The sequence below is a fragment of the Eumetopias jubatus genome, unplaced genomic scaffold (assembly GCF_037043125.1).
Source record: "Eumetopias jubatus isolate StellerSeaLion01/CBP00866 unplaced genomic scaffold, mEumJub1_p1.0 scaffold_1, whole genome shotgun sequence".
Taxonomy (NCBI): domain Eukaryota; kingdom Metazoa; phylum Chordata; class Mammalia; order Carnivora; family Otariidae; genus Eumetopias; species Eumetopias jubatus.
Genome location: NW_028274807.1, coordinates 91,472,404 through 91,500,015, shown reverse-complemented (window position 1 = coordinate 91,500,015; position 27,612 = coordinate 91,472,404). Strand labels below are relative to the sequence as shown.

General features: G+C 36.2%; 1 protein-coding gene and 1 pseudogene across 1 annotated transcript in view; both read right to left on the bottom strand.

The window, feature by feature from the left end:
- Positions 1 to 27,612, bottom strand: part of SPATA16 (spermatogenesis associated 16) — a 197,219-nt gene that overhangs the window by 86,417 nt on the left and 83,190 nt on the right. The window contains exon 3 of the mRNA XM_088019245.1: positions 24,761 to 24,850. Within this exon, the coding sequence (XP_087875371.1) occupies positions 24,761 to 24,850 (90 nt within the window). The remainder of the gene's footprint in view (positions 1 to 24,760; positions 24,851 to 27,612) is intronic.
- LOC114207216 (U2 spliceosomal RNA) lies at positions 19,293 to 19,402 on the bottom strand (annotated as a pseudogene).

Here is a 27,612-nt window from a genome sequence, read left to right as displayed (position 1 = left end):
AAAAGTCATTCGTTCATCACCTTGCCTTTGGGCAGGATCACACTTAAACCTTTCAAATGAGACTGATGAGAATCTATTCTCTTTTAAAGACCTCCACAGAAGGACATTGCTCTGCTTTCCTCATTGATTCCTTAGTTTCACAGCCATTAATAGCATCTTCTGCAGCTTTAGTCTGCTGGTTTCAGTTCTTTCTCCAGGGTTAATGCAACCTAACTAGACCTTATCTTCTGAATAGCAGTTCTACATATCCTCACAAAAATTTATTAATCTCTCTTCCCTAGGTTAATTAATTAACCCCAGTTGCCTTAATTTTCTCCATGGATCCTCCTTGCTTGACATTAGTCAGTTTCATGATTGTCTTTTCAAGTTGTTTAAGTTCCTCCTTTTCTTTCTCCTACACTCGGAAATTGACCTCTCTCAAGAGTCTAAGGATAATCTTACGGTGTATGTATGCAGCTATTTTATGTAACTGGTATAGATACTTCTTGGAAGTGTGTCTGTTAGATAGTTCTAACTACAGAATCCTTCCCTATTACCAACATACTTAGGAGGTTGTCTCCTTTCTCCCATACTGAAAAAAGCTAAAGAATATATGTATAGGCATGTTGTTAATTTACATTGATTAGATTGATTAATATTGATTAAAGTGCATATTCCTTTTGAATGCAAATATACACTAATATTGAAGAGATTATATTTCGATCAGGGGGAGAACCAAACTATCAAATCCACTCAAGCAAACACCCCCCACCCCCACATGAAGATTCTTTTTGCAGGCTCACATATTTTCCACACAGCAATCAGCCACAGTGATCTTTAAAAACTATGTAAATATAAATTACCTCAAATAGAATGCAAACTCCTTCTGTCACCTTCTAGTCAAGTGTGGCTTATTCGGTTGCTCAAAGCAAATATGAATTTTCCTGCCTTGGGGTATTTGCATATTAGGTGCCTCCTACCTGGAATCTATTCCTTCCATTTTTTACGGGGCTGCTTCTTTTCAAGATTTGGACCTTTTGGCTTTAGCTTAAACATTGGTGACCTCTTCAGTGAGGCCTTCTCTGACCACTCTGTGTAAATAAGTTCTGCCTTATCACCCCTCAACTAGAACCTTCTTTTTCCTGCATAAGTCTCATGTTTTGTAATTACTGGTTAGTTTACCTATTACCTTCTTTTCCTAGGCTTGTACTGCCCAGTATGGTAGCCACCAGCCATATGTGGCTATTTGTATTTAAAAGAATTAAAATTTAAATTTAAAATCCAGTTCTCAGGTACATAAGGCACATTTCAGGTGTTCAGTAGCCACACGTGGCTAGTGGCTACTATGTTGATTGGCCCAGAATATCTCCATCAACACTGGGAATTTAGTGGCAACACTGCTCTGGACTGTAAGCTATAAGGCCCGCCATTACAGTGCCTCATACAATACCTGGTAAATAGCAGGTGCTTGTGATGGTTGATCTTACATGTCAACTTAACTGAGCCACAGAGTGCCCAGATGTTTGATTCAACATGATGTCTGTGAGAGTGTGTCTGGGTGAGATTAACATGGATCTGTACACTGAGTAAAGCAGATTGTCCTCCCTGATGTGGGTGTGGCTTATCTAATCCACTGAAGGCCAGAAGAGAACAAAAAGTCTGAGTAAGGGAGAATTTGCTTTCTGATTGTTGTTGACTTGGGACATGAGTTTTCTCCTGCCTTTGGACTCGAACTTGAATTGGAATTTACACCAACACCTCCCCAGGTTCTCAGGCCTTTGGCTTCAGACTGGAACCAAACCTCTGGCTCTCCTGAATCTCCAGCTGCCAAACTACAGATTTCAGGCTCCAAAATTGCATGAGCCAATTCCATATATTTATACCTCCTATTGGTTCTGTTTCTCTGGAGAACCTTGACTAATACAATGCTTAATCACTTATGTCTGCTTTTGTTTGCACTTTGCTCTGGTTATCCTTTCCCACTCCACTACCCCTAGTCATTTGGTTTTCATCAGGAGGCTCAGCCCTTACAGTGTTCTGAGTTCATGTATTTCAGTGGTTGATGAGCATTGAAGAAGTTATACTTTGGTCTCTCTACCTTGTAACAAGTCTGCCTATGTGCCTAATTGCCTAGTTCTAATAGCTGAGAGTTATCCCTGACACCAAGTCTCTACCTTTTGCAGACCAAATCTAGCTAATGTGTTTCTGCCTTGACTGTAACTCCAGATTTTGATTATACTGGGGTTCTAGCCATGCTTGCTCCTGCAAGATTGCCCAGCAATGGACAGTAGTTTTTTTTTAAGTTCCCTGCCTGCCTCTAGTATGGAATGTCAAATATTGCCTGTCTCTAGATTCTCAGTTGATAACAACAAAAAACAATGAGTATTACTATTACTATTTGTAACAACAACCAATATTTATAGAGTGCTTACCATACATATATTAAGTGCTTTTACATCTCATTTAATTCTTGAAACCAAGAACCTCACTTTCCTCATTTCATTTGAGGAAATGAGGAAATGAGGTTCCTTAAACTGAGGAGGCTAATTTCCAAAAATTTGTCAGCAGAGTCAGGATTCAACCAGATATACTTGTCATCAAATGTTGGTCTCTTAACCATGGTTCTGTACTACTTCTATGTGCCATTCTTTTTCTGTGCATCTTTTACAAGACTCTATTATCTTTTGTTGGACTTCCATGATGCTAATTTCTTGCCGACCTGTTGACCACTGGTACACTCTCTAAAAACCACATTCCTGTGGTCAAATGTGTGTGGTGGGCATGGTTATTATTGCCTATTGATGCCTGGTCCCCCTCCCCTATTGCCATCCCATGCTTGTCTCACTAGCAGTCGTGTCTTGGTGTTAGTTCTGGCTTATTAATCTGACACAGTCAACTTTCCTTTCCTGGCCATGTCAAGAGATGTGTCGTTACTTCTATAGAAAATATATGTCTGGTTGAAGAGGTCTAGATGGACAGAATTCATCTCAGATTATACATGAAGATTTGATACTGGTTTTGATTTTTTTGACCCAAATATGGTTATCAATATTGTCAGCAAATATTTATTATGTTTATTACAATAGGTGAGGCTGGGAGTCATGGTAACATGGAAATATATGAAGACATGATATTGACCTTTATGAGATGCCAAATTAACTACTGATAAAACAATATCTGAAAAGAGTAATCAAAATATAAGGCAGTTTTATATCCATAAAGAACTATGCAAATGTTAAGTACGTAATGTTAACTAAGAAGTACAGAGCAGAAAAGGGGAAATGATTACTCTTGGCTGTAATGGGCTGGTTCAGCCCTGAGACCTGAAAGAATGGCTAGCAGTATTTTAAAGTGATGATGAAGAAAAGGGAGGTTTTGGTTTTGTTTTGTGTGTGTTTGTTTTTTGTTTTCCGGAGACGTATCACATGCAGGGCTTTGAAGGTGGAAAGTATAATATGGGATATGGGGAGAAACAGAGGGTCTGTGTAAAAGAAGAAAGGGAAGAAAGACCAGAAAATTATGTTTCGGACAGGTTATGGTAAGCCTTGAATTCCAGGCAGATGAATTTGAATTTTTGTCTTATAGACATTGGAGAATAACTGAAGGATTTTTGGCAGGGAGAATAACATGAAAACTTCTGGTTCAAAAACCTCAGTCATTGGCTGGTTTTCGATTCTATGATGAAGAGGACATCTTATCCAGCCAAGACCTCTCAGACTTGTGTTTAGCAGGGACAATGACAACCTGTGGCCATATTGGGAGCATTCCTGGGGTGTCTTCTTTTATATGGGTTTAAAAGCAGTGTCCTTTGACATTTGGACCTACTTACTTTCCAGGATGAAGAAGATGGTCTGGGGAACCAGGGTCCTGATAGGGCCACATGGATACAGAAAGGGGTCTGAGTACATGTTTTTATTAGATTCATATTTGCATACTTCATGAATTCTTTCATTCTACAAAGATGGAGATTCTAAGATGAGTATACAAACAAACACAGATAATTATATCACAATGAGTGAAGTGGAATAATTGGTAGATACACTAACGCAGTTGAGAGTGTTGGTGTGCTAGGGAGGGGGACCTCGAGGAGATGAAAGTCTGTATCAGCCTAAAATGCTGAGCAGGAGTTAGCCAATCAAAGGGAGAGTGGGACTGAGAAGGGCATCCTAGGCATAGGGTACAACTGGACACAGGCTCGGAAGTTAGAAGTAGGAGGATGAGTGGGAACCGCCAACAGGATCAGCTTTCTGAGTTTAGAGCCGGCAAAGAAGGCATGGAGAAGGCACAAAGGAGCATGGATTTTATCCTGTGGATTTTAAATACAGAACGACACGGAGAGTTCTATGGTTTAGAGAGAGAATCTTGGCAACTCTGTAAACGACGCATTTGAGGGTGAGAAGCCTGGAAGTGGGAGGTCACTGGAAGAGTTCTGAGAGACAATGGATGAGCCTTAACTAGGCAGCGACTGCGGGCAAATGGGAAATTGAAATATTGGCGCCATTCTTTAGGAAAAAGTCAAATGACAAAGGCAAGTGAGAAGGAATTTGAGTCCTTAAATAAGGTGATATTCCAGGCCCTGTGGAGACCTGGTATCAGACACTAGGGGCTGTTCCCCTAGAGGCATATCCTATTAATCTTGTGAGAAAGAAAAACCTAAAGATGAATGCTTTCTTTTTCCAGATGAATGGAAAGTATCTGATTCTCAAGAAAATCATAAATAATGATAAAACAATAATGGGCTTGGCCTGAAGCCAGCAGTGTAACTCTTGGGTAGAGACTGACTGGTAGTACAAACTGGCATCAACTTAAGTAATGTGCTGCCCTGATTCCCTGAAAAGCGTTGAGGGAGCCCCATAAACCTGAGACGTTTTCTTGGTGCTCATTCTTGTAGGTTTCCTTCTGGAGCATTCCTCTAGGGAATGTTCCTGCCTGTGAGCTTGTCTCCTGTCTCACCATTATCCCAGGTCACTCTCCCTTGACCAAGACGAATTGAACCCCCATCCTTGGAACATTTCTTCACCAGCAGAGGGCGCCCTGATCTTTTGGTATTGAACGCGTTTCTCTAAACTTGAATAGGATTACCAAGTTTTATCCAAATTTTGTGGGATCAAAGCAAGGGGCAAAATTAGGATAAAACAAGGCATGTCATCTTAGGTCATCCTGAAAAGGGGCAAAAGCTAGAGGAGAGCCTGGCTATACAAAACCAGGCAACCCTGAATCTAATTTTGCTTTCAGTAGTTCACACCAGCAGTTTCTGAAGCCAATATAAAATGTAAAACAGTTGGAAAGAAGAGTATACAGAGCAGAAAATAAACCCATTCACAGCAGAGGAACAGCTTTCAGCGAAAGTAGCCAGAACTAACTCTTGTTAGTCCCAAGAAGTAAGGAAAAAGTAGTCTTACTGCTTGCCATTCTATCTCTCCATGTCTGCTTGGGTAGGAAAGAGTCTCAGAATATATAGAGATTTTACAGTCTGATAAAAGATCCTGATTATTTAGCATGTTGTGTAACTGAACTGCAATCATAAACTCTGCTGCCTATTTCTTGAGAGCCAGAGACCTACAGGTAAAGATGGAGAAAGTGAGGAAAAGAGTGATTAGCAGGCATAGGCAGATTTCAGAATGGTAGGGTGGTTTTTTGGAACATGTAATTTCGATTTCCCAATTGAACCAAAGTATACACACACTCCATTGAGGTTTTCAAGGCAGCCTATAGACACCCATTTAAACCAGTTTACTGAAATGATATATATTTAACAGTTATGCAATGTTTTACTAATAAAATAAAACAAAGAGTAAAGTAACTTAATATATCTGAATTTTTAAATTTTTTAAATTTTTAAATATTTTATTTATTCATTTGAGAGAGAAAGCACAAGCAGGGGGAGCAGCAGTAGCAGATTCCCCGTTGAGCAGGGAGCCCAACACCCTGAGGTCCTGAGACCTCAGGGTCCAACACCCAGGACCCTGAGATCATGACCTGAGCCGAAGACAGTTGCTTAACCGACTGAGCCACCCAGGTGCCCCAATACATCTGAATTTTTAACTGAATAGAAGTAGGTTTCATTTTCACTGTTTCTCAATAGTGGTCACTCTTGGCAATCTTAGGTGGTTACATTTTGTGTTGTGTGAGTCTGTTCTGTGCACTGCAGGAGGGTCAGTATCTCCAGGCATCCCATTCTACATGCCAATACTGCTGGCCCGTTATTTTGACAACCCACACACCCTTACCCACTTCCCATGACATGGAGAGGGTCTGAAAACCACTCAGAGAGGTTTATTGAGATTCTGAAAGGGAATCATAGGTACTTCAAAGGTTGATGGGACAGATTTTAAAGTTTTGTTTTTTTTTAGGTTGACTTTTATTTACTTCATAATATTTCTTAGCTGAGACCATAGCATCAAGAGCATTTTCCTTATCAGTCTTGAGCAGGATAACAAAAGACAAGCCAAAAGACTGCTGGAAATTTCTATTCAGTTAAAAATCCAGGTATATTAAATCACTTTACTCTTTTGTTTGCTTTTATTTTACTAGTAAAACATTACATAATTGTTAAATGTACATCACTTTAGTGATCTGTATGACTTTGGACAAGGTACTTAACCTCTCTGTGCCTCAGTTTCCTTATATTACCATACAGATAATAATAGCTGCCAACCTCACAAGATTGCCAGGAGGATTAAATGTTCTAATTTATGTAACGCACCCAGAACAATAGAGCACATGAGTACTTGGGAAGCACTCAATAAGTTTAGCTTGCAAATTATTATTCTGCCCAGGCATTAACACTGATATTTAGGGAAATGAAATACACATTGCTTCATTGAGAAGCTTGTATCCAAACAAGCTTGTTTAGAGTGTTTCAAAAGTGTATTGATTTTCTAGGTTGTTATTAAAGTTTTTTTCTTGAACTTAAAAGACTTAAAAGCTTGTAGCTCATATAGGTAGCTTTGTGAGCCTACAGTGAGATGCCACTCTCTTGGTGTAGCCTTCTTGATCCCTTATTATACTTAAATATTCTTGTATTTCACCCTGTCATACATTTTGCTTGTAAGCCTTCCTTTAGAGCCCTTTAACTGTCCCTTGTAGATTGGTATTCTTTAAAAGCATCTCTGATATAGTGTAATTTTGTGGAGGGCAGGGATCATGTCTCATTCATCGTTATGAATTCACCAGAAACTTGCACAGTCTAGGCACTTGTTACATGATCATTGAATGAATAATTGAAAGATCCATAAGGACAGAGACTTTGGAAGGTTCATTCATTGCTGTATCCACAAGCACTAAAACAGTGACTGGCACATAGTAGGCCATCAATAAATATTTGCAGATGATTTTGTTAAATGAAGGAAGGCACAGATGTGCTGTTGAAGTTAAAATAGGATTCTGCATACGAAACCAAATTATCCACTGAATTGAGATCTATTCCTCCAGAAAAAAATAGTACATTGGGAAAGCATAGAGTAGGACATTTGTTTCTTCCTTTGCTATTTCTCTGCAGGTAGGGGAGGGCAGTGATAGTTGTTATCCATTAGCTCTGTTCTGTCTCTAGCCATAGCCACTACCTCATTCACTCATGCATTCATTTAATCAAAAGCTATTGACCATTTGGTTCATGAAGGACACTGTGGCTGATGATGGGTAACAGGAGGCAGGAAGGATACACAAAGTTGTTGGTCATGGCATTTATGTTTGAGTAGCTGAAATAAAGTGCAGTGCTCTTGATCATCGTGAATAAAGTGTGATGATCTCACACAATCCACTTCTAGGAGAAACTGCCTTGCCTATGACTCCTGATGAAGGAGCTGGTTCTGGGGATCCTGATCCTCTTTTCTGTCTCGTTCAGGAGGTGTAGTCAAATTTTACAGACATGCTATCGCTCTGACCCAAGATCTTGGCTGAAACATGCATGATGAGCAATCACAGATATATAAGAAGTAGAACATTCAAAAAAGAAACACTGAGTAGCAAGAGGCACTTTAGGCTGCCTCAAGATAACACTTTTTTCCCTTTTTATTTATTTATTTATTTATTTATTTATTTATTTATTTATTTATTTATTTATTTATTCCTTTATTTATATTAGTCACCATACAGTACTCCATTAGTTTTTTATTTATTTTTATTTATTTTTTTATTATTATGTTATGTTAATCACCATACATTACATCATTAGTTTTTGATGTAGTGTTCCATGATTCATTGTTTGTGTATAACACCCAGTGCTCCATTCAATACGTGCCCTCTTTAATACCCATCACGAGGCTGACCCATCCCCCCACCCCCCTCCCCTCTAGAACCCTCAGTTTGTTTCTCAGAGTCCATCGTCTCTCATGGTTCGTCTCCCCCTCCGATTTACCCCCTTTCATTCTTCCCCTCCTGCTATCTTCTTCTTCTTTTTTTTTTTAAACATATAATGTATTATTTGTTTCAGAGGTACAGGTCTGTGATTCAACAGTCTTACATACTTCACAGCGCTCACCACAGCACATACCCTTTTCAATGTCTATCACCCAGCCACCCCATCCCTCCCATCCCCTACCACTCCAGCAACCCTCAGTTTGTTTCCTGAGATTAAGAATTCCTCATATCAGTGAGGTCATATGATACATGTCTTTCTCTGATTGACTTATTTCGCTCAGCGTAATACCCTCCAGTTCCATCCACGTCGTTGCAAATGGCAAGATTTCATTCCTTTTGATGGCTGCATAATATTCCATTGTATATATATACCACATCTTCTTTATACATTCATCTGTCGATGAACATCTTGACTCTTTCCACAGTTTGGCTATTGTGGACATTGCTGCTATAAACATTGGGGTGCATGTACCCTTTGGACCCCTACATTTGTATCTTTAGTTTTTGATGTAGTGTTCCATGATTCATTGTTTATGTATAACACCCAGTGCTCCTTTCAATATGTGCCTTCCTTAATACCTCCCCACCCCCCACCCCTCTGAAACCCTCAGTTTGTTTCCTGGAATCCATAGTCTCTCATGGTTCATCTCCCCCTCTGATTTCCCCCCTGCTTCATTTTTCCCTTCCTTTTCCTAATGTCCTCCATGCTATTCTTTATGTTCCACAAATAAGTGAAACCATAGGATAATTGTCTTTCTCTGCTTGACTTATTTCACTTAGCATAATCCCCTCCAGTTCCCACCATGTCGATGCAAATGGTGGGTATTCATCCTTTCTGATGGCTGAGTAATATTCCATTGTATATATGGACCACATCTTCTTATCCATTCGTCTGTTGAAGGGTATCTCGGCTCCTTCCACAGTTTGGCTATTGTGGACATTACTGCTATGAACATTGGGGTACATGTGCCCCTTCTTTTCACTACATCTGTATTTTTGGGGTAAATACCCAGTAGTGCAATTACTGGGTCATAGGGTAGCTCTATAACACCTTGATAACACTTTATGTGTACATCTGTTAGGGTTGTTCTGCTTAGGAGAAGACCTCAGGGAAGAGTGGTCAGCACTGTGATGCCCACACTCTTGACCATACATGTAGGTTTTCTCAAGACATTCCTAGTCCATTCCTGTTGTCCTAAGGTCATTATTGGGGCCCCTTTCACTACCAAAATTGTCATGGTTTAGAAGACAAATGGTGTGGTTTCTTATTGTTTTCTCACCGAGGGTGTTTTAGAGCATACATGCATGTTGCACGGTCATCCTCCTTGGTTCAATATACATGGTTAATACTCTGTAAAGAGAATTGTTTATCTTATCTCTAGTAGGATTATAAGCTTTTGAAGAGCAGGAATCTCATTTTTTGCTTTTCTTATTTCTTCTTTCTGGCAAGAACTGATTATATAATAGGTGGCAATACATTCTTATTAAATTCTATTTAACTTTTTCTGAGACAAGAGTCTATGGAAAAAATGCTTATATATGTGCATTTTTTCTCTTATAAGGTATGTATTTTCTTAGAGATACATGTATTTATCCTTAGTCAGTTTGCTAGATGACTTTCCTATAGAATTTATCGGGAGATATAATCCATAGGAACCCTGATTTTTATGCTAAAACTCATTTCCAAATGCTTATTTTGTAGTTTAAAATTTATAGATTGGAATCAGAAAGCCTGGCTAATAGACGATAAAAAAGTATTTTCACTACTTCACAGGTTATCCAACATACACTAACAACTAAGCAAACATAAAGTAAAAGTTCTATACATTGTTTCTTAGATGAAAAGAGATTACAAGCTGGGTTGAAGAAAAAAATGAGGGATTCCAGATATGAACTGTGTAAAGAAAACTATAAGGTTAGAAATTAAAATGGTGTGCATATTAAAGGCAATTAACACCTTATTAATTTATTGAGCACTTACTACGTGCCAGTTATAAGTAATATTTACATTGTTGAGCTTTTGGGATAGAATACGTGGAAGATGTTAGAAGCCAGATTCTAGATTCTAGCACTACAATTGTTGAGTTTACAAGGTAATAATGTTTTTGCTCTTAGGAGAAATTTTGTATTCTTGAATTGGTTCATGGTATTGATTTTAGGAAACTTTTACATTTCTTTTGGGACACAGTGCAATATCCATCTATTTATTTAGATGTTTGCTTGCAGGGGGTTTAATGTAGGCAGAGATGATGCTCTTCTCTCCCCCCCATAAACCACAGGTTGCAGGGTATTTGTCTTATTTTTTTAATTGTGTTTTTAATTTTGCAAATATGCCCAGAGGCATTAAGTAATGGTAGTGTATTTATAAATTAAAATATAAATAAATAATTTTGGAAAGCAGTAACAGCTGGCAAATATCTTTTCAAGTGAGTTGTTTGTAAGGAAAGAAACAGTTCTGTGAACATGATCAAACAAACCGTACCCGTTCGCAGAAGAATAGATTGTGCAGAAAGAGCCTCTTAACAAAATTCTAAATTTTTTGAAAACCTTAAGAGAATAAGTGTATCCCTTGAAGGAAGGTGTGGAGCTCTAGGGTATGTCTAGGGCTGGTGGTGGGGATGAGGCCTAAGGGGGCTAGATACATTGTGAGGATAAATATTCATGGTGAGTGTAAGGGAGACCCTGCTTCTTATTAAACTTATATACTCACTGGATTCTGGGTATTAAAGAGTTAATAGTAATCCTGTTATTGTACTTCTGATCTGCTACTATGGCCCTGGGGCTGATCAAAGGTGAGGCATAGGAAGTCCCAAGGGCCCATACTAATGGGATCCATTCCAGATTTTCTTGAATCAGGAAAGTGCTGGGACTCAAATCCCTGAAGAGACAATGCAGTCATTTGTGCCTCAGAGAGAGGCAAGATTTTAAAAATCTACTGCCATGGCCATGATTTTACAGAATTTATTAAAGGAAAGCAAAATCTCTCACAGGTATCAGTTGGTAGAGACTCCGTATTTCAAAGATACTCTTTTGAGAAATTAACATTTAGTACACAACAAACCTAGGAATCCCTACAAGAGTTATGTGGGCTACACTAACAAAGAGGTAATTCCCTTTGCCCTTGGGGTCGGGGCTTGTTCCCAGTTTCTTGGTGAGGAACCCCAAGACTGAAGACTGAAACAAAACCCAGTAACAGCAAGGTCATATCAGGCACGCATTTAATCTAGTTGGATTCCAGAATATTGATGAAAAAACAAGAAGAAAGATGAAAATTTAAATAATGCCCACTGTCAGCTCGCCATTGTATTCAATAAACTTACGCCCACAGGCAATGAACAGAGTCAGTCAAATCAGCAATAATCATTGCTAGTTTTAAGCCTGTTCTTAAAATGTATGAAGGATGTGAAGGATTTCCCTGATTGATGGCAAAGAAACCAAACATCTGCCAGGCAAGTGGGTGGTCCAAGCCTTATAGGAAGAACTTCGATAATTAACTGAGGCCTAAGGAAGAGTTAGATGAACTGGCAAAGTCATCTATGGAAGATGGAACAATGATAATGAACAGGAAGGGCCAATAGAAAAGAATCTTCGTTAATTGGCCAAAATATTCCAAGCAGAGAAATTGTTGAGTGACAGATTCTGAATGTAATATCTCTGTGGAATTATATACTGAATATTACAATAAACATGAAATGCTTCTTTTGTGAGCATATTTATACATAGGTTGTATATACAAAACCATGTATATGCCTGACATGCTAACATTAAAAACTAACCTCTTCATATCATGCTATTCCATTCTTTCCTTTTCTGGAGTGCATCTGAGTCAGATCCCAGAAATCCTGTTAGTTGTGGGAGAGGTAAAATCTTGTGTTATGCAGGTGGGGATATAAGCCTGTATATGGAGTTTTTCCCATTATTATAATTTGATTTGTGTTCACAGATTGATAAGGCTTAGAAAAAATTCAAATCATGTAAGATGTAGAGTAAAAATCATGAAGTTTTCATTAAAGAGTCTGGATCAAACTATTTCCAAAAGTCCTTTTGTTGACTTTTATAAAGTTCTGGAATAAGGAGCCCCCCTTTTATTCTGTATTTCTTTTAGATACCTGGTTTGAGGGGATTTTACCTACATTACCATTAGATTCAAGATTTTGACACCCAGATTACAGTAATTTGGGTAAGGAGTCCCCTTCTGAAGAATTTATTCTTTATAATGTTGATTTAAAATATCATTGTGCTTAGTATGAATTTAAATAGCAATAAATACTATCTTTCATTTCAGAGCACTCTATCTGTGGTGTATTATGTGCTTTCATATGCATTCTAATTTCAGTTCCACAAATATTTATACTGCGACTAATGTGATTGAGTCCTGAAGATAGGTAGCAAAGTTGAAAAAAGGTGAATTAATCAGTTCCCCATCTTCAAGAAACCCCTGGTCTTTTAAGATAAATTTACATTTAAGGGAATAATTATGATAGGGAATATGCAGTAGTAGCTATAAAGACAGGGTACAGAAATAATACAGAAAAAAAGTAACTAATCTTATTGGGAGAAAACAAAGTCAGGGAAACCTTCCCAGAGGAGGTGGACCCCAAGAAGGGCTTCAGAGATAACTAAGGAGGGAAAAGCTATTCTGAGAAGAGGATATGCAAATGTGTATAAGCATGAAATAGCATGCTGTGTTTGGGTAATATTTGAGTATTAAAGTGTGTGTGTGTGTTTAAAGGAGGCCAGAGAGACAGAGAGACAAACAGGGTCTTAATTACAAGAGACCTTTTAATTTTTTTGCCAGGATTTATTTTGTAGATTATGGAAAGTCATTTAAAGTAATTAGTCTGGAGAGAGATGTGTTCAAATTTGCTCTGTAAATAGAGCATACTACACACATTGCTTTTTAACCTGCTTTTTAAAATAAACAATATGGTGAGGATAGTTTCCATATTAGTAAATTTGCATCTGTAGCAGTAATTAAACTGGTAGCATTGTATTCCTTGGGTAATTCCACTATTTAATTAATCAATCCATTATGTTAGACAATCAAGATATTGGGGAGTTAAGTTTTTGAAAGCAACAGGGTTCAGTTTAGAACATATGTTTTGATTGAGATGCTTATAATACAGTCAAGTGGGAATATCCAGAAGGTGTTTGAATATATAAATGTGGAGGTTGGGAGCAAGATCTGAGAACATGGGCATAAATTTGGGAGTCACTAGTAGATTGATTAGCTAAAGCAAGCAGAGGGGATTTTATGGCCAAGGAAAAGTAAATGCACAATTTCAAAAGGAGTAAAGGGGCTAGGCCCTTTGGAAACATTAATTTTTAAGCAGTAGGTTGGAGAGTAAGATTAAGAAGGAAAAGTTAGAGAGGTAGGAAAAAATCCAGAGAGTATGATGTCAGGGAATCTAGGAGAAAGAAGAGAGTTAATTCTCATAACAACTTTTGGAGAGATGAGACTGGGTCCTACCATTATTCTCATTCCACAGAGGCCAAAGGTCTTGCCAAGGCTAACATAATTGTAATGATAGAACTGAATTGCTGATCTTGATTGTCTAGCCCAAATTTTAATGGAGTCAGCACCAGATTTTATGACTCAGGTAATTAAAGAAGAGTATAAAAGTATATCAAAATAAGCTCCAGAAGCTAAAATTAAGATGGAATCTGTAGGAGATATAATATGTAGAAAAAGAACATGTTCTTAAATTATAGCAGGCAAAGGATATCCCAAAATAGGCTGGGAGAGAAAGATGATAAAAATGTCTTTAAAATGTTAAGTCTCAAATTTAAGAACATGGTGGATGAGATGATCAGAGAAACACTACCTAGTACAGCTCATACTCTTAAACAAGATGGACCAAAAACAAACATAAAAAACAAGTTTCTGAAAAAATTTGTTTTGAAATAATTTGAAATTTACAGAAAAGTCACAAAAATTGTACAGAGAGTTGATGTATATCATTCCACCCAGGTTTCTCTAGCTTCCTCTAATCTTAACAACTTACAAAACCATAGAATAGTGAATAAACCAGGAAATTAATATTGGTACATTTCTACTAACTAAACTACAAATTTTTCTAAAGTTCACCAGTTTTTTTCCTTATGGCCACATTTCTGGTCCAGGATCCAATCAAGGATCCCATGATACATTTTGTTGTTGTGTATCATTAGTGTCTTCCAGTCTTTGACATTTCCTCATTCTTTTCTTGCCTTTCATGGCCTTGATACTTTTAATGAGAATTAATTGATTATTCTGTATACCGTTCCCCGAATTGAATTTGTATGATATTTTTTCATGATTAGATTGAAATTGTGTGTTTTAGGCAAGAATACTATAGAAGTAATGTGATGTTCTCATTGCATACTAATGGGGGTGTGTATGTAATGTAGATATTTTATTATTGGTGGTATAACCTTGACCACTTGATTATGGTAGTATTTGCTCATTTATTTCACCATAAAGTGAGTAGGTTTCCCTTTCCAACTGATAAATATTTGAAGGAGATAATTATTTCTTATTGAATTATAATGGACATACAATTTTATATTAGTTTCAGGTGTACAATATAGTGATTTGATATTGTTATACATTATGAAAAAATTATCATAAGTCTAGTTATCATCTGTCACCATACAAAGTTATTATGATATTATTGACTGTATTCCCTATGCTGTATATCACATTCCTGTGACTTATTTATTTTATAACTGGGAGTTTGTACCTCTAAATTCCTTTTACCTGTTTCACCCATTCCTCTAACCCCTATCCATCTACCAACACCAGTTTGTTCTCTGTATCTATGGTTTGTTTTGTTTTTTAGATTTCACATGTAAGTAAAATCATATGGTACTTGCTTTTCTCTGTCTGACTTACTTCACTTAGCACAATACCCTTTAGGTCCATCCATGTTGTCTTAAATGACTTGATTTCATTCTTGTTTATGGCTCAGTAATATTTCATAGTGTGTGTGTGTGTGTTTGTGTGTCTTTGTATACAGACAGACAAATACACATACCATAACTTCTTTATCCATTCGTCTATCGATGGACACTTAGGTTGCTTCCATATCTTGGCTATTGTAAATAATGCTGCAATGAACATAAGGGTACATGTATCTTTTCAAATTAGTGTTTTTGTTGTCTCAGATAAATACCAGAAGTGGAACTGCTGAAATTAAAGTCCACTAGTAGAGCTTGCTTGCAACAATTATTACTGTGGTGTTTGCTAACATTGATTTTCTTTCATTTATTCTACACTTATTAATTAGTATTCCTCTGTAAGGAAGAGTTTTCTTTTATCCCCCATATATTTATTCAATTATTTTCATATTAGTATAAACTCAGATATGAATATTCATTTAATTCAATGCATTATAACTTGATACTATCAATATTTACTTTCATATTCAAATTGTGTTTTTTAAAAGATTTATTTATGAGAGAAAGAGGGAGAGAGCGTGTGCACACACACAAGAGTTGGGGGGGAGGGACAGAGGGAGAGGGAGGCAAGCAGATCCCCGCAGAGCAGGGAGCTCTATGCAGGGCTCTATTCCAGGACCCCGAGATCATGACCTGAGCTGAAATCAAGAGTTGGACATTGAATCGACTGAGCCACCCAGGTGTCCCAGTTATTCAAATTGTTTTAGCTTTGTCCTTTGGGGGTGCCATCTGCTTGGCTACTTGTGTCAAACAGTCATTTAAAAATATGTAGATAGTGTTATATCAGTAAAGAGGGTTTAATAAGCAAACAAAAAGCTATTTTTTTCCTGAGGATATATGTTAATATTTATTGGTCTAGTAACTTTCTTTTATAGGGACATGTGCACTGGGAAAAGTAGACAAATCTTGAGGTTTTCAGCAGAGTGAAGACTGAATAGACAACTTGCTTAAAGTTTTCTTGCAAATAACATGTCCAATGAAAGAACTAGGAGAAACTCTTACAGAGCAAAATAATGGAATAGCATGTCAGTTTTGGACTTGGATCCTGGTAGAGTAAAAAAAAGAAAGTTAGAAAGTCTTCCTTGGGAATTCCTAACTAGAACTTACACTATACTGGTTTGGAATTCAGATTCACACTTTCTACAGTTTATGTGGAAGAGCAAAAGGCTTAGAATAGACAACACATTCCTGAAAAAGAATCAGTTGGTAAAGTTTCCTTTGCTAAATATCAGGGATATCAAGACATATTATAAACCATCTTATGTAGGATAATGTGGTTTTGGCAATGTAACAGACAAACAGATGTATGAATAGAATAGAAACCAGAAACTGACATATTCATATATGGAAAACTGATATAAACAGAGCTAACATGGAAGATCAATAGCAAAAGGATTTAATAAGATGATATCAAGATAACTGGTTATCCACCGAGGGAAAAATATAATAAGATAGTCCTACCTCCCACCACATACAAAAAATGATTATCATTGTGTCAAAACTTTAACGGCAAAGGGAAAACTTTAAAATTTTTGAAGATAATATAGAAAGCTATCTTGATGAGCTTGGGATAGGAGAGAATTTTTAAAAATCTTAGGGCAAATCATAAAAAAATTTGACTACACTAAAAATAAGTCTTCAGATTTATTTTTCATCAAAAGATACCAAAAAGAGTATGATTATATAAACCATAAATTGGAAGGAATTACTTGCAACATATATTGCTAAAACTTATTAGTACCCAGAGTATATAAAGAATCCGATGATTCAATGATAAAAGGACAAACAATCCAATAAGAAATGAACAAAAGATAAATACACAAATGAGCATTTCACAGAAGAGGAAACATGATTGCCCGATAAATATATTAAAAAAGCACAAGTGCACTAGTAATAAAAAATGAAGATGTAAATGAGGCAATACCATTTCAAACTCACCCAAGTGGCAGATGTGAAGTCTGACAATACCAAATGCATCCTTTGTGCAGGAGTCAGGGTCTTGGTGATAAAATAAGCTCGAATTCCAGATTTGCTACTTATCATTGGTCTTTGGCAAGTCGTTCAAACTTTAGCTTAAGTTCCCTCACCTAAAAACTGCAGAATATAATTTCTTTGCAGAGTTGTGAGGAGCAAAGCTAATGCATGATGGCTGCCAAAACTGAGGTAAATTGGGGTGGTAGCCCTGGATTATAATGGTTTTACCAAAGTTGCACTAGACATAATTATTTTAGAGTGAATGTTTTAGGGTTTTAAACATCATTCTTCAAAGTTAGTAACAGCAACAACAGCAGCAGCAACAACAATAATAGCATCAGGAGCAATAATTAATTGAGGGCTTACTATGTGCCAGGTACTGAGTTTCATGTTTCATATTCATTATTCCATGCAATCCTTATGTTTACTTTGTAAAGTATTATTATTTTTTTCCATTTCATGGTTGAGGAAATTGAAACTGAAAGAGGTTACTTAATTAACTTGCCCAAGGTCACACACACAGAGCTAGTCATTTGTAGTCCTGGGAGTGGAACACAGGTCTCTCTGGCTTGACTATAATTCTCTAATGCAGACATCCTCTTCAGCAGACAGATACAGGAACAGAACTTTTGACTTATAAGCAATTTTCACAATCAGGGGCATCAAGATTAATTTATGTGCATAATAGTGTGATGAACCAATGCCAGTATTTAAAAAAAAAAGTGGGGTGTGTGTGAAGAATTCCAGAGTTTCTGGCAGTGAGCTGTTAGGATTTCCAGCCTAATCTTTTGTCAGGGTGTTGCTATTTTTGACAGAAATGAAGAAAAGAAAAAGGGAGAATTTGGAGTCAAAACCAGGTGACCTGAACAGTTCTCTTTATGTCATTTGAACTTCCACCTGCCCACCCTGGGGAACTCTACACTCTAACTCACTAAGAATAATTATAGTATCTCTCAGAATGAAACAGGATGCTAAAATTCATGATATACTCATATGCAAAACTTTTTAAAAAGTTAATTTTCCCCCTTTTAACTCCAGATTAAACCAACCAAAATCATGCCTTTCAACCCCTGTGTTAACACTAGGCTTCCCAAAAACCCAGACATGATTCTCAGAGTGAGACAGGATCTAATAGTATTGTGGTGCAATCTGTCTCTTGTTGTGCAAGACCTCAGCAAAATGATTGTTCAACTTGTTCTGGTGTCAATGTTGAGAAACTCATTGTCTCTTTAGGAAACTTCATCTATCTTCAAAGAGTTCTCGTTCACAACAACAGAAACAATGATAATCCTTATTTTTTACTGAGAGTTTATGATGTGCCAAGTTTACTACATAAATTGTCTCATTCATCCTCATAATAACCTCTAGGACATAGATGCTATTACAATCTCTAATTTACAGATTAAGATATGGAAGTTTTGATCCATTTATATAATTTTAGCATCTGCAGACTAAACTCTAATTCACTTGGCAACACTTAGACATTAGAAAATAGCACAGAACACTTGGAGTTAAACTTCAGCTCCTTTGGATTAAGCTTTTTTATGTTTAATTGGTTTTCTACATTCCACCATGGTAGAAAATGTGGAATCAGGGGGGCATCTGATTGAAAGGAAGAAGGATAAGAAAAGAACGCCTTTATTTCTTCACACTTGAAACGTGACATCTTCGGGCCTTTCTGCATTCTCTCACATGTCATCTTTATTGTTCCACCCCCCCTTTTTTTTTAAAGATGCAAGGTTGGATTTATAGGACAGAAGAAACTCTTTCTCTGTATTCTTCCACAAGTTTTCTAGGTCATTGTTTGCAAAAAGTCTAAGGATGGTACATTTCTAAATTATTTTAGAATGTCTATAGGTAATGCAAATACATAGCATATCATTCAAAACATAAAAGGCGCAACAATAATTATCATGATATATATCAGCAAGGTGGAGGAATTCACAAAGTCAATCAATGTTTGTTTTTCTCTAATGAATTTTTGGGTGTCCTTTGCAATAGGCCTGCATTAAATTTTGTTTCTATATGCATGTAAAATTATTTATTCTTATAATAATTTACTTATAATTTGGATTATGTCCAAAAAATTCAACTTTTCTGATAAGAACAGATACTACACTTGATCTTAGCCAAAAGGCTAAGAAGCGATAAAAAATTCAACTTTTCTTAAGGCAACAATTACTTTTAATCCACCAGTTATCATTGCAACCTTATGATTAGTACTTTTGTTGTAAGATTAGACATTTATGAGTCTGTAATTTTAAATCCTTAAGACATAAAAGATGGTTAGAAACTTAAAGTTTTAGAATATTTTAACCTTCACTTTTTTCCTTGAAATCACAAACACTGCACCTTACATACATACAAACTGGGTGAGTTGTAGTCTTATAGTCAGATATTTAACCTAAGCTATATGAAATGACTAAATTTGTCTGTATTAACATCTTGTTTTAGAAATCATACATGAAGAAGCAACATTTTGCATTGCTTAGGGTTTATACAGCTTTGTCATATCTAGGAAAAGGGAAAATCACTTAATGGTGGAATGATCATGTCTATCTTCCAACATACAACTATATGTCACCTAGGACTGATTAGTGTTAGCCCACACTAAAGCTGTTCTGGTAAAGGCAAATTGTCTCCAATAAAGAAAGAGCAAGCCCTTCAGGCAGATGGCCAATTTAAGAATAAAAATTAGCCTACAGTCTTCATTTATACTATCTGAAGGCATAAATGAGAACTTATTTTAACCAAAAAAACTATGATGTATTTTTAGTAACTTGCATGGTGTTTGAATGGATTTTACACTTTCAATTGAATCAGAACTAAGTTAAAATAAATTCCCAACACTACTATCATCTCTTCACAATCACTTGTCTTGAGTCTACCTGTCAGAATATTCTCCTCCCTTGCAAGATACACAATAATCTCATTTAAAATCATAGAGTTCTACGACACTAAAACAGCTGACACAGTTTCTTGCTGCTTGCTATTGTAGTACTATTCCTGAGGGATTGCTAATCAATAGCAATATCACTGTGTTATGTGACTAGATTTCTTAACAAATGCTTAAATTTACTTTTGGATCACTCTTTTCTTTTGGAAAGTTGTGATCTATATATGCATTATTTCCAATTTCCAGTAGGATCAGCTTTTATGACAAAATAACAACAACAAAACAAAACTCCCAAATCCTTTGCAGGTCTCCAGAATCCCACCTACTCCCATTTCTACTAACCTCTACTGTTTACCTGGCTTCTCAGTGAGTGTAGCCATGAATTAATTCATCTTAAAGTATTGTGTTTTGATTTGATTTAACAGAAACATACTGCTTGTAAATTACCTTAAGAAGGGAAAAGATAAAATTTTAGACTACATAGTTGATTATCTAATCTATTTCTCAAATATTATATATAACATGGTATTAAAAAATACTATTACAAATAGAAGGTAGAAGAGACAAGATCTGTTGCAACAAATCTGTGAATTTCATTTTCATGAATGGGACTACTTCAGCTTTTTAAGATGGCACTGTGTTTGAAAAACTTGAAATAATTGACATTTAAAAGTTAAGAAATTTCTTCTTGCCAAGTTCTGAAAAATACTATTTCTTGAAGACTCAAAAATCTGCAACACTGAACCTACAGTTGTATACAGCAACATTAACTGGACTTGACTCTGACCATTCCCTTCAGCAGGGCTATGGTAGGCTGACCAGATGGCCAGTGTGGTCACAACAGTCCTGGTTTATGCATATTTTCCTGGTTATTTCTTAATAGTGCCCATTTTCACAAACAAATTTGAGAGATAAATTATATGGTCATTGTAGTTAGTGGTCTCTAGTTCTCTGTAATTCATACAACAATCTTTTTATCTTATAACTGGCCTCCTTCACACACCATCAGCCTGAGATGTGTGAGCATTTAAATGTGTTATTACTGCTCTAGTATCCCTCATCCAGTTCATATATGTAGAAATACACACCTAACTCCTACTTAATGATGGGTAGAAGCTTTTGTTGTACTTTCCCCCTTAGTATTACCTTCTGTTTGCTTCCTCTTACACAGTATGATCTTAACTAAAGTAATTTCCTGTGTGATGTCATCTATTTTTTGCCTTATAGATCTTTACTATAGGAGGCATGATACTATCACCATAACTTAACTACTATGTGCACATTCTCATATTTATCTTTTAACCAGGGTTGTACTAACAATTTCATGTAATATCTCCTTACTGCTGCAGCTAAATGGTTCTTAACCACAAACTCAAAACTGGCTAGTTTAATTTGCAAACCCTGAACTGGTGCTTGGTATGTGCCAAACTCCGTGGAAGTCATTGAGCATACAGAAATAAATGCCATTCATATTATCAAGAATTATTAGTTCTCTTCACAAAATAGACTTTACTTTTGTTTGTTTAATATCTCTACATATTTTGTCTTATCTTACCATCTTTCTTATGAAGGTAGTGCCAAGTGTGTGTGTGTGTGTGTGTGTGTGTGTGTGTGTGTGTGAGTGAGTGCTGCGAGCGAAGACAAATTCAAGCAAAGACATTCTACTTCAACACATATACTTTTATGTGCATAGAAACAAAGAGGTGTTAAAGAGCTAGGCTACGTGCTATTTCAGATAAGACCTCACAGGTTGGCTGTTTCTTGGGGAGTTATAGCAATTTCAATTTAGATTTATGGTCTGAAAATGTGCTTTCATCAATTTAACCAGTGTCAATTGTCTGCTCAAGGATGACCAGCATCCCTGCAGAGCCTAAACCAAAATAAAATATCCTTATTTTTATTCAGTTTTCTACCATCTATATATTCTTGCTCTCTCTGCTGGTAGGTAGGATGTTACTAAAGGAATATTGACCCTTAAAGTAAAAGGACCTGCTCATTATTATAAAGCTGACTGATACCTTCCATTCAACTACAGGTCATAGCATTTTCTCTAGTCTCTCTGGTTGAGAATACTGGCTTTTATGAGGCTGTCTAGAAATCTTTTCTGACCTATTTACTAGGTATTCCTTCCTGGGTAGAGCTGGTTAGGCTCCAAAAACCTTAGATGGCCCAATTTCTAGTTCCTGGTTATAAATACTCTAACGTGAATCAGAAAGAGATGATTCACTTCACTGCAAATCATGGTTTTAGGACTTCCTAAGTCACATAGTAATGGCATTCTTTTGTATTTGGTAAGTGCCTTTCAATTTCAGAAATATGACTACTTGGCATTCTAGAGGAAATAACTTTGAGGTGTTGGCTTTTCTGGTGAGTTTTAATATAATATCCTTGTAAGAGGCCTGAAACAAACTACCCAAATCTCCAAGAAAGTAATTGAGAAACATGAATGTTCTATATATTGATTTGCATGTATTGTTTTACATTACAAGTCTAATAGCTAAGGGACACTATGATATTCATGTTCATTCTTTCCCTTGGGGAAACCATAATAACTAATATTGTATGTTGAGGACTATACTTGCCAAGGAAGCCAAGGAGAAAAACTCTTGAATCTGAAATTAATTGTATCTGCTTCTCTGTTGGAAAGTCCGTGCCTGCATAACCAACAATTATCAGGATCTTCCTCAAGGAAATGTCAGGTCAGTCACTATATGATATTAAGCAGATACACTTATTTCACTGCAGAGATATACACATCAAGGACAATGGATATTCAGTTCCAACTTTACATGATAAATACTGACAAATTCCTAATTTTCAAGTTCTTATTGTTTCTTTGTTTTAGGGCCCATAAAGAATTTTTGTCACAACTTTAACTTACACAGTCACTCTTGATACAATTAAGTTATAGTCAGTGATAATGTTGGCAACCTGGCTCTCCCCGAACCAAAAAAGCTTAGCTTTGTAGCATTTGCCAATTTCCACAGTGTAAGTTCTCCCAGCATTGCTAAGTTCTCTATTTTAACAACTGGCTTTCCCCGAATTCCGGAATATTAACAATTGGCTTTCCAGAGACTATACAAGCCAACCCCAGCACCCCACTAGCAGTTTTTTACTAGTTGCAATCTAGTTCTGAAGTTGCATCTAGCCTTTTCCTAATGATTTTTTGATTAAATTCAGAAGACACATTAATAAAGAACCTTTCAGAAAACACTATTTTATAGATAGTGGTATCTGTTTACATTGGACCTATTGGCTTCATTTGTAGCTAGGGACTTTTAAAAAGTATGGGACTGAAGGAAGCTTACCATCACCTCTTAAATTCCCTCTCATTCACATGGGAAAAGTATGTGGGCAGAAAGAAAGTCACAGAGACAACTTAGTGGAGAAAATAAAATGTAGGAAGAAGTCATAAGTGAGTACATAAGATGGAATACATTAGAAAAAGTATAAAGAAAAATAGAATGTAAAAAATGAGATTGATACATAAAGACCATTATAATTTTTAAAAATGCACATTAACACACAGGTAAATAGATGTTGTGGCATAATGGTTGTTTAACTGCAAAGTGAGTGTAGTTGGAATTAATTCTGCCTTCCATATCCACCATTTAATTCAGTTTTGGTAACTCTCAGGACCATCTTATATAGAATTCATGTTGATTTCATGGTATTAATTTTATGGAACCATTTTATTATCCATTTAAATTCCTTAAACTTTGATTTCCAAGAAAGTGTCATTTGCAAAGGTTCTAAAGACAATAACTACCTGCAACCTAGGCTTTTCATCCTTATTACTGCAGATACTTCCCTAGGCCCTAGGAATTGTGCTTGGAATTAGGTGAAGAAACCACTCACATTTTCTTGCTAAATTCCTGGAATACTAAAGTGGGCAAGTAAGAAACAGCAGCTATTCATTGGGAGATGAGGAAAATTCATCGAGAGATTCATCAAAGGGAAGGGAAGTCCAATATGACGAGCTTGACTCAGGAGGAAAAAAAGCCTTGGCTGTCATAGGTGAGAAGGAATTCTTAGTGTAACATTGAGGTTGTTGTACAATTCTTGCAATTTTTTTGCTGTAAGTATAAGTTCTGGGGATGAAAATATAAAAAGCTGCTTCACTCCGTTTTTTTGAAACATATTGGGGTCTAGGAGGCAATATATTAGGACAGCTCTAACAACCCTTGATGTTATAACTGATGCCATCTCCTCTAGAAAGAGCTCTTGAGGTCTTTTTCATGTTGTTAGATTTCATTTCCAGAACTCAAGAAAGAGAGGGTCACAGAATTGTGTCATTACAACCAAGACCAGGAAACTGCTCGAGAGCAAGAGGTCAAGTTCATTTCTAATCTTCCCTGGAAGTTTTCCCATCATAATCAGTGACCTCATGGCTGGAAATTTTGAATTTTACTAAGAGCTATGAACACAGAATGGCTTTAATTAAAGAAAAAGATAGTCAATAATTGTTGGTTTGACGTTTATAAGACAATAATTGTGGTAAAATCATACTCCATGAGAGAAATGGAAAGTTCTGTTATGCTATTACCAGAAGCTGAGAATAAAATTAATTTAACTCGAAATAAATCTTCACAAAAGTTATAATAAACATACCGGGCAGCTTCTGAATATCTCTCCAGACATCTAAACACTGTTGCCTGGCGAAGATGATTTCGGAAATAAGCTGGGTTTAAAACAATGCTCCTGTAAAAAGAGCAAAGAAATGCAAATGTTATTAGGTTTTTAAGTCAATTACTGGAAGTGTATAGGAATGAAATAACATGTATTCAATTTTATGGACTATATATTTTAAAAGATACTAATGAATGAAACACTTTTCTTCCTGTAATTGTCAGTTAAGACAAATAAACAAGCGTTACTGAAAAACTAATTAAGTTTGCATGATAAAAGAATTTGATTTATAGCACTGAATATCTTTCACAGATATGACAGTGACAAAAAATTGAATCCAACTTATATTACATATAAGACATGATGTTATTTTATTTGCTTATGTTAATAAATCAGGCAAAAATCAGAGGTTATTTATGGTGTGTATTTAGAATGAAGGATGAGGTTATTAGCTATTTAATTTCACTTAAAAAGAAAGGAACTCAAATTTGGGTGACATGGTCATTTGCACTCAATAATTAGGTTCTTAGTGGAATGAAAGGAACCTGTACCATTGGTTAAGGACTCTGGTTTTCACCTTGCCACTTTTGGTTAGGCCTTACGCACTTTGGATTTCATTTCTTCTTTATTGAAATTACCAGGCTTGGCTTGAAGATAAACTGATCTATCTATCCTTATTTGTTGATTCTTCCATCATCCAAGTTTGGAGTCTCAATTCATGCCCAGATGAAAAGATGATCATTCCTTAGCTGTCCTCTCGCCTAGAGATAAACTGGTAGACATTTCCCTTCTTTGATTCATTGAGAGCTAGGCACTGTTCAAGGCTCTTGATATAATGAGGTGAACTAGACAGATGTAGTCCATGGCTCATCACCGAATGAGGAGATTATTAGTGAAAGTTTGGAAATGTAGCTTCTACTAACAGAGTGTATTATGTTACTGATGTGGGATACAGAATGTTACAGAACCAATACAATATTATGAAGCAAACTTCTTGTGAGCCTGTTTTTACAAGTTAATGTGAATCACTTGGAATTAGTTCATTATTGAAGTAAGTGGTTTTTAATCTTTTTTTTTTTGAGAAGTTCATAGAGCTTTTTGAGAATCAGATGTAAGCTATGTATTTCTGCCCAGAAAAATGCACTCAAACATAACTGCCTAAATTTAGGGAATTCATGTGATCCCTGAAGCCTAGTCATGTCCAGATTACAAAACATGCCAACAAAAATAATTCCATTCCCAGAACCATTGCTTATAGAAAGAATAAAGTAGAAAAGGAACATCTCTCTGACCCATGCAGAATCATAGAATTATATGATGATGAGATGGATGGATTGAATAATTTAGCTCACTTTAAACACAACTTTACAGGAACCAAAGAGGTTATGGGACCTTTCTAAAATCATACACAACAAATTAGTTGAAGAAAGGTTTCAAGTTTATTGTGTTTCCTATCTCTAGCCACAGTACTTCATATTACACCTATGGCTTTTCCCATGATGATTTCTGATTAAAGGGGCCTAAGTTAGTGAAGTTTTATGTTACCCTATGACTAATAATTTGTACAAATGAATACATAAAACCCCCAGAATATACATTATTTCCTTTGGTGATTTCTGATTAAAATGTTGGAAATTTAAAAACTATTGCATGAGTTCCATATCAATATTGTACTACTAATATTTATATTAATTCAGAAAAAGAGTATGTTTATATGTCTTATCTTTGTAAAAGTAGATCAGAGGGAATAAGAGCAGAGCTCTGTGAAGGGTCTAGGTCTTCTGACTGACTAGAATTTTTCTTTCGCATTATAGCTAATTCTTCCCTCTATCTTTGTAATCATTTATTCACTTGTGCAATCTTACTAAGTGCCTGCAAATGTGATGGGACAAAATCCTTACTGCATGGATGTTTCTAGTCTTTGACATCTCTTTGCCCATGACGTAGTATTCTGGCATTGCTGAGCTGTTCTCTAAGAATCTTGCTTTGTCAGACAAGTCCTTTTTTCCCCCCCAGACAAGTTCTATTGACAAAAATGCAAAAGACTGGAGAGAAGGATGGAGTGTGGTGGACAGGAGGAGTGAGAGAAAGGTTTAGTAGAAGAGGGAGGAGGGAAATGAAGAGTCATCAAAATAGTTTGGAATGTAGGTGAAGGAGAAGATTTTCATTGGTAGTGAGGGTTGATGAGGTAAACATGGGAACTGTATCAGTGTGACTTTTAAAAAGGATAGATGAAAAAAATTGCTTGTAATTACAAGTCCTCTTTCTGGTGTGGAAGAAATGCAAGTGGAGAACATGAGCTTAGAAATCACGATTGCTAGACTGGAATAGTTTCTTTTAACCATAATCTAACCCTACATGGTACCATGTGAGTCACAGCTTTTTCTGAGGGACCCAAAGAAGACCTGAACCCAGTCTACTCTGAGAGGTGGAGGTATAATCATAAAAGAATATTTAGAAATTTGAGATGAGCTATTATATTTGGCAACCTATTATTTTTGGCTCTCATAATTATTGCAGCATATACTGTGTGCTTATGATATGCCTTATTAGATATTTGGCAAAGACATGCTAGCGGTGATTATGAAGCCTAGTTTTTACACATTTAGTAATTTATTTGATGCTTTCTAAAATGACATACCCTTTTAAAGATGTATTTTATGTGCATACAACTTGTAAAGGAAATGATAATTTAGCCTTTAAAAGTTCTTAATCATTTATCATTTGATGCCATTTGGGGAGCTGTAGGAGGCAGTGTAGGACCAAAATGGACAATCAGATGGGGGCTATAGCAAAAAAAGAAACAAACAAACAAAAGCCCCAGCAACCCTACA